This window comes from Anopheles cruzii, unplaced genomic scaffold (genome assembly GCF_943734635.1).
Source record: "Anopheles cruzii unplaced genomic scaffold, idAnoCruzAS_RS32_06 scaffold00277_ctg1, whole genome shotgun sequence".
Lineage (NCBI taxonomy): Eukaryota > Metazoa > Arthropoda > Insecta > Diptera > Culicidae > Anopheles > Anopheles cruzii.
Genome location: NW_026453909.1, coordinates 1 through 10,920, shown reverse-complemented (window position 1 = coordinate 10,920; position 10,920 = coordinate 1). Strand labels below are relative to the sequence as shown.

General features: G+C 49.7%; 2 protein-coding genes across 2 annotated transcripts in view; one reads left to right on the top strand and one right to left on the bottom strand.

The window, feature by feature from the left end:
- The window catches only part of LOC128276003 (RING-box protein 2-like), an 11,472-nt gene extending 2,793 nt beyond the window's left edge, over window positions 1–8,679 (top strand). The window contains exons 2-3 of the mRNA XM_053014470.1: window positions 3,731–3,744; window positions 8,363–8,679. Of these exons, the coding sequence (XP_052870430.1) occupies window positions 3,731–3,744; window positions 8,363–8,544 (196 nt within the window). The 3' untranslated portion in view covers window positions 8,545–8,679. The remainder of the gene's footprint in view (window positions 1–3,730; window positions 3,745–8,362) is intronic.
- Window positions 8,680–8,842: 163 nt separating this feature from the next.
- On the bottom strand, window positions 8,843–10,342 carry LOC128276002 (probable trafficking protein particle complex subunit 13 homolog). Its single transcript, XM_053014469.1, has 4 exons — window positions 10,295–10,342; window positions 9,836–10,223; window positions 9,324–9,765; window positions 8,843–9,250 (listed from the first exon to the last, which is right to left on the bottom strand). Exons 1-4 carry the CDS (start codon window positions 10,329–10,331, stop codon window positions 8,843–8,845), a joined length of 1,275 nt encoding a protein of 424 aa, XP_052870429.1. The 5' UTR covers window positions 10,332–10,342.
- Between the last annotated feature and the right edge of the window lie 578 nt (window positions 10,343–10,920).

Here is a 10,920-nt window from a genome sequence, read left to right as displayed (position 1 = left end):
AGATGACCGTTCGACGACTCGAATCGAGAACCATAATAGGGCTGTAAGTCGGCAATAGAAGGAGAAGGAAAGGAAACTGAAAAATCAATACAAAAACAAACGAACTGTCATTTCACTCACTGGAGCTCACGGATTTTTCGCCCAGAAGTTGCTAGTGTGGACGCCAGCACAGTAAAAAAACTGGCTCAGTTTTCTCATAGTCTGGACGAGGCGTTAGACTACTATCAGGCCAGGCTACTAAAACAGTGAATAGTGTGATCGGCGAGCGAAAAGCTGCTCTCCAACCGGCCGTGCCGGTTGAGGTTCCTACGTCGGTCTAGACGCCGGAACCGCTTCATTTGCATAACCAGCAGTCAGCCCTCTCCGGAATCTGGTTTCGAGCCCTTGTTTGACTATTTATAGCACATCAGGCGACGTGCAGCATGCCACTTACCTCATTAGTCCATTAAGACGCCACTACGACTACTAGAGGGGCGGCGGCGACGAGTCGGATCTTGACGTAACCGCCAGACGCGGTCGGGACCTGTGTGCCTACCGGCACGTGCTCCACACGTATCCCATGTAGTGTGTGCGGTTCTAGAGTAGCCGATACTGCCTTCTTCCGGTGGCCATCAGACTCTGGAGTGGAAATTTCCACTCGGTCATGATGGACCGCAGGAATCACTCATTTCTGGTCTGCGGTAGTTGGTTGGATTGGATTGGATTGCTTTCGGTTTCCGAAGCGGCACTCAACTATGAAGTATCCGAAATCGCAAGTGTAATTAGAGGCCCCATAAAACGTACGCATCGCCGTGCAGGCGGAAGCGCTTTAGCGTCGCGTCTTCCTTTTATCAGTCTCCTCCCTACCCGAGCCGTGCTCAGTGTAAGGCAAAGATCGTATCGGTGGCGAGGTCTCGGCTGTGGAGCTTGGTGCGGTGTGTGCCAATTAATGAAACTGACATTGGCGCAATGTCAAACATGCGCGGCTGCGCGCTACGTCCGAACGTCGTCGCTCGATCGTCGTCACCGATTCACCACATGTGCCACATGAAGAATGTTTGCCTCTCTTTTTTGGGGGGTGTGTCACTGACAGCGCGCGTCAGCGGCTCACAATTTGTTTTTCGTTGTTGCTCCACACACACACACACGCACAGAAACATGACGATGAAAAGAGACTTCCTTCGCAGTTGTTTTTTTCTGCACCATTTTGACCATTTTGACCTCACCTCCGACTGATTGGCGGTTGGTACCCAGCGGATCGTTTGGTGGTTCTTCCGATCCAGACTATGACATAAGCGCACCCAACCTGCTTGTTACGTAACAGACAAGGCATTAATGAGATCCACATAGGACGACATCGGTAAATCATCGAATTGCGTTCCTTAATCTCGCACGTGCCGTCGCTCGAACCCATTAATCAAGCGATCCTTGAGTGATTGCATTCTCAACCGCCGACAGAGTCAACCGGAACCTGTCAACCTGACTCGAAACAAGTTGTCGATAGTTGAATTATTGGTTACAATATTCATATCAGAGCTGCCGCCGTCTAGTCGGGGGGAGACAGGATCGTTACTGGCAGCGAGATTCCAACCACATCATCCAGGAATGTGTTGGGCATGTTCAGGACAAATTCCAACGATTGCCAAGCGAACCAAAGCGAAGTCTACTTCCTGGCGTCTTTGGGTGCATACCAATAATAAAGGCACGACGACGTTGCCTTATCAAACGTTGGTTTTCATAGACTAAGCCAACCAGCTTTCGGTGATAACGAGCGCCAGAAAAAGGGGTGTGTATAGGACGAACTATGCCCTTTGGTCACCCGCAATGACGATGCCACCCACAACTGGTAATGACCGTATCGTGACTTTGTAGAATATCCCCCCCGGTGCAAGGCAGTTGCAAAGTCCAGGTACGTGTGGCGCCGTTCCCAGGATAAACACCAGGACTATTTAAGCACCGGAACACCCAGCCCAGGGTGCGCATTCATTGAGAAAGCGTTCCACGTGTGGGTGTGACTGACTTTGAGTGCCGCCAACCCGACCACGTGTGGGGATGTGGGGACCAACGTACGTCATCAATCGTCTCACATGATTTGCGCGCGCTATTAATGGACGGCCGGCCGGCAGAGGAGGTTTTGGAGGTGGTCATGGCACCTGTCTCCTGATGGTCCGCGCTAGTCTATTTTTTGCCACGTAAACTTCGAACCACGCCCGGTCCGCTTACCACCGTATCGGGTGTGTCTAGCCCCCGAGCAAGCTGGTGGTTGTGAGCGAATTCCTCCGGGGCATGATTCATCCGGTTTCGGCGGACTATTTCGGGGTTTGATCGGGAAGTGCATGCAACCGTGGCGATAGTGTCCCACGCAAGATTGGCCGTAGATGATGAAATGCCAAAGATACTAGATTCCAAAACACGATCAATCGATAAAGAGTAGGCGTTGTCAGCAAAGACAACACAAAATGGCGCAGCTGGCTGACTCAGCTTTGGCGAATATTCACTAATGAATGTTAATTCATAGGCGACCGCGTTGCGTGCGTACGATCTAAAGGGCGGCGCAATTCGCGGTTTGGCGTGTGGCCGTCAATTCTCTGGAACCGAACCGGACGACGGTGGTCGAAAGTTGTCACCCCGAAGGTGGTGCCACGGTGCCGGCACGGATCAATTGATTTTACTGAGAGCTGTCAATTGTCGTCCCAACATCTCCAACACAGAAGGCCGCGGCTCGTTCTGCGACGTTCTGTGACGTGACGGCTACTCTGGGATTCTGATGACGTGCGATGCGATGCGAAGGCATAGTAGGCAGTGGAAAAATACTTTCCAAATAAATTCCGCAAACGTCACCGGCGCTCGAGGTTCGGTTGCCATTCGCCGCCGCGCATCGATCGGCGCTTGCTCAAGGTTGATGTAATAAAATGCGATCGAGTTGGTTGAAATCAATTTGCGGAAAATGGAATACGGCGCCACTGTGATGGCCACGGTTTTTGGCAGCTGGCTTACTAGGTCCAAAAATTACACTTTTTGTTACAATGCAGCTCTCGGGCATCAAAAGATCTCGACATTTATGGGATAATGACACAGAGTGGCGCCAGCGGTGCGTAATTCGTGGGGAATCCAATTAACCCATCTTATGACAGTAATATCGACGTGCCCGCCGGCACGTAACCGTCGTGTGTGCCTTTATCCCGGACGGACGACACTCGTGCGTTTCTTCGCCACCATCCTATCTTCGGGTCCGGATCGGTCACGTTCAAGTTTTCGGCACCGGGAGCTATAATTGAAGCATGGAGCTTCCAGCTCCGGCAGCTCAATTTGGTAAATTAATCATTGTTCCGTGATGCTGTTGGCGTGGAAATTTTTGCACATGAATTATGGTTATCTCCCCCCTCGCATCCCGAATGTCTTCCATTTTAATACAAGATGGCAAGGCAAGGGGTGATCATTCTTCAGCATCCAGCATCTAGGCAAAGAGCAATTAACAGAGAGGTATTTCCCCGGTATCTGTGTGTGTTTCAACAAATCAAACTCCGAGTGCGCCTGGCGGGGCTATGCGAAAACGTGTACCGCAAAAGAACTGCCTAAAGGTGGATGGCAAGGTGACATTCATTTCACATTGAGTGATTTATTCGCTATCATTGTAATGACGTGTGCATCATCGCCCCGCAGCGTAATATCATTCCCGCTGTAGCACGCAATCTGTTTATCAATTACGCGATAGATTTTATTATAAAAATCTTTTTTATTTCTTCTGTAGGAAGTCTGTAGGAAGTAGGAACTAACTGGGCCACAGACTCTAGACATCGAATCGGTATCTCAAAAAAGTTGGCTGCCCGTGACGGCCTAATTCTTCGTCCCCGTTTCGCCGATTCGTTCGAGGAAAGCTGTCATAAAGTATGCTCTTTGCAGCGAAAATAGTATTTTGCTCCCCTTACCACACCGAAAAAGAACGCCAACTTGCCACACGCAGTTGGCAAAATTCGGACCTTCATCAGGCGAACCGGCCTGTGTTTGTTTTCGTTTGCGTCGAAATTCATCTCGCGCCCACTGATCTAGTATTGGCTATTTATATTTCCAATTTACCGACGGGGAGCACTCAAGTGTAACCGGGGGCGGCGTAGGATGACAGATTTCGAGCTCGTCGCTCGTCCCCACGGTCAGGATCGTTGGTGCGCGAAAAGATTGTCGGGATGCCACATTTCGCTGCGCACTAGTAATTATTGCGCTCCAGGATCGCAAACCGGCGCTTCCGGTTGGCCGCCGTTCCGACGTGTGTCGACAAAATCGTAAGAGAAAAACACAATCTTTTTGTACGAGAACGGCCTGGAGGTGTGTCCACTGTGGTGACACACACACACACACATGCCGATACGGTTCGCGTAGCCGTAGTGACGATCCTGACCATGGCCACTCACTGACGCGCGCAGCAGAACGAACGGCTCGGGGCGAGGTTATGCGGAGGCAGCGCAAGCGTATGGCGCAAAGCGCTACGAGGCCGCGATCGTCGCGATCATCGCTCCGCAACACGTGACACGTGTTTTGGTCTTATTTAGCGGGCGGCGAGCGCACTGGCGCCATTTCAATCACTCCCGCTCACAGCGTGCCGTGTGACTCCTGTGAGCAGGAAGGTCGGCGAGAAGAAATGTGGCAAATTGTTACAGTCATTGACAGCGGCCACCTTGCCACGAGGCGTCTGATCAGAGTGCGGTCACTGATCGGCGATCAGTATAGATGCGCAGTAATGTAGGCAGCCGCAGACAGCAGCAACAGCTCCTCGACGGCTACACAAGGAAGTGGCGGCGTTAGCATGCTCTCCGGCCACACTACACTCCCCAGCCCCTCCGATTGCAGCAGCCGAGCAGTGTGCAATTAAAATGTTGTTTTCGTACGTTCACCCTCTCCCGGGTCGCTCGGTGATCACCTGTGATCGGATCTGGAGCATCGGTACGAGATGCGCATTACGTTGCGCATTAGATTTTGCGCACTTCACGAATTGCTTACACCACGCGGAAGAGTCCTTGAGCGCGCACCGGTGTTCGTTACACACTCGGACCAAACCGCCGGGCCGAAAAGACGTGGCGGATCTAACGGCGAAGAACCGCAACCGGCGCGGTGGCAAAGACATGGTGAATGTTTTGTTTTTCGGACCCCCTCTCGGTTTGATCCTAAGATCTCGATACACCCCGGGGCCATCTTGTCAACCTTCAACCCGGCGGCCCGGTGACCATTACGCGGATGTGTGTTTCTATTTTGCGCAAACATCGCTCAAACGTGTGCGACATTGCTGGTCGGGTCGTGATGAGTAACAACCGAAAATGCGTGAACCGGAAATGTTTGACCCTGAACATGTTTTGAAGCGAACCGATAAAAATAGAACGATTAGCGGTACCTGCTCGGCCAGGACAAAAGTGCCGCCGGGTGGCGTCTCCCGATGTATACGAAGATGTCTTTTTGAGACTGCCGCCCTGGCGCGTGATCTGACGTGAACCTCTCAGATGATCGTTCAAACAGCTACACTCTGTTTACTAGGTCTAAGACTTGAGAACCGGACTGTTAAAAAGATGGCTGTACCTGGTGATTGGGACTTCCCAGTTTAGCGGTTCATTCATCATTACCTTGTGTTGACATCAGGTAAATGATTTCAGGTCGAAAAAAAAAATTATTTCGGTTTGCAACCCATCATTTAAAGGGTTAAAGTATGTCAACTTTTGTGCCTGAAAATGACGTTTTGCGGGGATTATTATTTTTCTGCTCCTCTTGAAGAAAGCTGCTTCGGAATCGCACCAAATGCTTGTCGGGACTTGTGTTTGGAAGATCACAGTGCTTTGAGTGGTTTAAAACATTTCAAAATGGCGATTTTGACTTTACAAAAAAAAGCCTTAAAGGACTCCAAAAAACCGGACTTTCTGATGGGACAGAAAGTTCTGGTGTTTCACAAGCTCCTAAAATCTGATGCAAACGTTAATTCCGATCGCTACTGACAACAAATGATCAATTTGAACCATGCATTTATCGAAAAACGACCAAAATGCAATTCTAGGGGGTTCCAATGGGGGCGCCTGGTGGCCCGTGGAAACAAGCACGAGGCCCCCCAAAAAACAAAATGTTTCAGGATACTATCAAATCACTTGGATGGGAGTTGCTATCCCTCCCCGCGTTATTCACCAGACTTGGTTCTTTCCGAATATCACTCATTTTCCTCGATAGGACACGTATTGGCTGAGCAGCTTTTCGTTTTTCTACGAGGAAGTCGAAATTGGATGACTAATTAGTTTACTTAAAAAGTCGAAGAATTCTTTCGCCTGGGAATCCACGATTTAGCAGAGAGATAGGAGAAATGTATAGCTAGCGATGGCACATACTTTGAATAAAATAGAAATTTGTATAAACATTTTATAAACGTTTTTTGTGTGTTGAAAACAGTCCGGTTCTCAAGTCTTAGACCTAGTATATAAGCTAGTATGGTTCAAATCATACTTCATTGGCCGGCCAGCAAACGGCCATCGTCGCAGCCGTCCCGGCAAACAATCAGTGGTGGCAGTCCGTCCTTTCGCAAACCAATGCAAAAATCGTTAACCGCCGGTGATGGCTGTGTTGCGTTAAAGGCGGCACTCTTAAATTGTCGCTGACGCCAGACGCCCAAATAGTGGTGGCGTCGCGTCCATCGGTCGCGGTGGTCCGCGTTCGCGACTTCTCTTCCCTGACGCCACAAATTGATTAGTGCTCTCCGCAGCTATTACAGACCCGGCCCCTGGGGACCGTGACGCCGTTTTGTCAATCGATACCATCGATCGCGTAGATGATAGCAGCGCGCGATGGTATCAATTTTGAAATTGGTTTGCTATCACTTCAGCGGGGGGAGACCGTTTCGAGATTTCGGACCAATTGGACGCCACGGCTGACAGAGCCGTGCCCCCTTTCGTCAATTGCCAATTGAGTCTTCCCGATTCGAACCATCGTTTGATTTGCTGCTCGCGAATCGAGGTCCGTTTCTCTGGTGTGACGCAGAGCACGTTCGCACCGTGACCGTGCACTGTTCTGGCAAAAGAAAAATGGGAACAACAAGAATGTCTCCTTGCGGTGCGTTGAGGGGGGAATCACTGACAAGCATCCTCGAATGTATCCCCCCAAAAGGGCACCAGAGAGGGATGAATACTTTGTTTCAATTCTGCGTTCAATTTGGTGAAGAACGATCGACTCATCCAGCAAAGTCCTGGTTGTTGTTGAGTAACGGAAATTATGCGGAAGCAATCACAAGAACCAACGTGCGCCAGGCGTTAGGGGTCGGATTTACGTCAGAGGGTCGAAAGCACGACTTCCGTACGGGAATATCCAGCCACTTCGTCGTGATTAATTAATTTTCAATGCACAATCCGGGTGCACAGAGATGAGACATTAATAAGAGGAACTTCCATCTCGGTTCGATATTGATGCGTATTATCGAAAAGATCACTTTCTCTCCGTTCATACTGAAATGTAGATCGTTGTCGTTGCCGCAAGTGTTAAACACCCATAATGACCCTCACCAATCGCAACTTGTTGTTGGTTTTGCGTCATTCTCGGCGCGCAGACTCTTCCGACGGGCGTCCCACGCTGCTGCATACCGATGAATGAATGCTTCAATGAATGGGGCAAATGAGGTGTTTTTGTTATTGGCTTCTATCATTGGTTTGTCCTTCTTCCTTACAGCACATGCAATAAAGAGAAAGCGAAGCATGTTTTGCGCTAAGTTCTCGCACAGAAATGTTATTTTCTCCGAAAGTTGTTGACCAAAAATTAATCAAATCCATGTGCAACAGTGACGCAAATCAAAGCGGCGGCTGACGCAACGGGAGTCGGAAAGAACTCGCGGAATGTTCGCGCGTAATGCACAAGAAACACCCCTGGCACGCGCTCTCTTAGGTTAAGTTTAATTAAAAATTGAGGGGAATATCAAACGGGGAGACTTCATGGTGAAACGACCATTGAGGAGCATTTTAAAATATCGATTTTCTTGAAGATCGCAAGCATTAAAAGGAACGCGTGACTCTTTCGGGTGTTTGCTTGGTTTTATTCCACTCTGATTTTAGGTTTTTGATTGTGATCGGCGTTTAAAGACAAATTAAACCAACGGAATTAATGTTCGGATTAAAATAAAAACGCAGTGCCAATGGCCATGCTTAAGTTTTCGTTGTTTAATAAATTAAAAAAAACAGGCGTCTCGGTATTTCCCACCGCCCATTCCATTCGCAATTAGTCAGCGTGCCGCTTATCGGCGGTTAACTGCCATCTGTTTCGTGATAACATTCCGTGCCGTGTGTCTGATTGTCTGATGCTATTTTTCCCTTATTTACAATGCTTACTTTACTTATTTTTGCTTACTACAATGTCCATTTTCGCTTCTTTCCAGATGCGTGCCTACGGTGTCAGGCGGAAAGCAAAAAGGACACCCTTGGGCGACAGGACTGCGTGGTCGTGTGGGGCGAGTGTAACCACTCGTTCCACCATTGTTGCATGTCCCTGTGGATCAAGCAGAACAACCGGTGTCCACTGTGCCAGCAGGAATGGTCCATCCAGCGCATGGGCAAATGAAACGGTCTACATCGCGTCCACATCCATCGACAGCACCTCTCCTGGGAGTTTTAGCGAGGACAGATCTGGTTGATCGAACAGACCTCGTTCTAATAAAAGCCACACCAACAAAAAGACAGACTGGTGAAACAGACGTACACGATCGGATTCTCGTCGTGCTGTTTTATTAGATTTTAACAAATAAATAAATGTCCCAAACCCCCAAACAGCGCCATCGATTGCACCGAAACTGTATCACTTTAATCGCTAATAACCCTGTTGCGAGTTGGGCCAATGGAACGGGCACGGAACCCTTCTTCTACACGGTGGCCGGAATGCTGTAGCGTACGTACTTGTCCACCTGAAAGTCGTCCTCCCGATAGTCCTCTTCCACGACGAATACTTGCAGAAAGTTGTCAAACTCGTACTTGCGCTTCGTGAACACGTCCGTCAGCTGCAGGTTCGAGATTACGATCAACCCCAGCCGCACCGGACACACGGTTAGGGGGAATTCCTTCATCTGACCCGGTTCCAACGCACCCAGCGCGAACTCGGTCACCCCGCTGTAACCGCAGCCCGGCTTCGCCTTCGTGTTGAGGCTCATCAGCAGATCCATCGACCGTTCGCTCGTGTTCGTCACGCGACACCGGAAGCTGAAGCCCTCACCGATGCGCACCGTACTGTTGGCTTCGATCACGATCAATCGTAGGTCGCTGTACTCGAGGGGCTGTCCCAAAAAAACGGATGGAAAATTTGAAATGATCGGAAAGGAAAGCCTGTTTCGTTCTCCACTGTCTTACACATCGCTGCAGCTGGCTGGTTTGCAGACGGCCACGTTCGCCCAGATTCGACCGCCACACGATGTCCAGTTTGCCGATGTTGTTCGCTGCCTTCAGAGCGTTCGGATCGCGTGCGATCTCCGGTATCGGTCGGATGCAGTACAGAAACTGGCAACTGTTCTGCGGTTGTAGCATCGTTTTCGAGGAGAAAACCGACTCCCCGGTCGATAGAGTGTTCAATGATACCACCGTGTACTGCTCCGAGCTTTCCAGTTCCACCTTCTCGAGACAGATCGGCCCAACGGTGATGTTCTGTATCTGCGCCTCGAGATACACGTCATCCGTTTCCGCGTTGTAGAACTTGGTTTTCACGTCCAGTGGTTTGACCACCTGGAATTTGAAAAACTTCCGAAACGACTTCTCCAATCCGGCCGGCGTCATGTACGATACTTCGCACACCAAACTGCAAGAACCCAAACAGAATATTACCCAGATGCCGCTTGCGCTGGCTCGGAGAGGCCGATCGTACTTACATGTGCGTTCCGATTTCCTTCACCTCGTGGTGTATCACATCGTCCATCGTTTCCTCCGGATTCAGCGTAACCGGGCCCGTCTTGTCGGCGTGAATCGGCAGGCTAAGGCGATTGTTGTTCGACTGCAGATCGGCTTTTACCGATACATTCGAAACCGGGTGCGAGCGGCAGTTGTGCACGCACACGTAGCTGGAAAACATTTCCCCGAGGTAAATGTTACCGAAGCTCTGCGGCAGCAGCATAAACTGGCCGGCGGTAATCGTCTCACAGTCCGCCACCGAGGTGGCATCGTTTTTAATGATCTTTTCAAACGAATGCTGCGGTAAATCCTTCGGTTCGGCCGTCAGCACCTGGGGACTGATGAGGGTTGGGCGCGTCAGGCGCATCACTGAAAATAAGCATGCGAATCGTAAGGAGCTGGTCGAAAACGCGAAAGGTCAACCCGTTAATTAGGCGTACCCTTAAGGGCAAGCAAATGTTCCATCGGGTCCGCCATGGCTTGCTGTGATATTTTTCCGGTGTAATCTGTTCACTCGACTCCGAATACTACTTTGGAAAGGAACGTAAACAGTGGCTCGGAGCTGTCAAAATCGAACGTCAGCTTCCTGTGGTATTTTGTATTTAAATTTTATTTGCGTTTTGTCTATTCTTATAAAATTAAGATCATATTTGTTTGTTGGCAAGAAAAAACCAATGTCAACAGCTCAAACCACTTTCAAATGAATTCACAAAACTGCTTCCCAGACGCATTTTCACATAAACAAAACGGCTGTTCGATTGGCAACACTGCTGCTGGGACACCCAGAAAAAGGGCTACATTCACGCAACTGTCAAGCTTGTTTTGGAAATGACAAACAACGCGACGCTCTAATATTTTTGCATTGAAATTGTTCTTTAATTTCACGAAATGGATTCCAATTCGCCGCCCAAGAACGATCAACCGATGGAGTGTTCGACTCCCATCAATGCCGATATGCTGAACGACCAGAAACGTCGCAGGTAAGTGCAGAACCCGTGATCAAGTGTGCATTGACGCCGTAAGCGTTCCCGCTTGCTTTGTTCCGCATCCCTAGCTCGTCCCGATC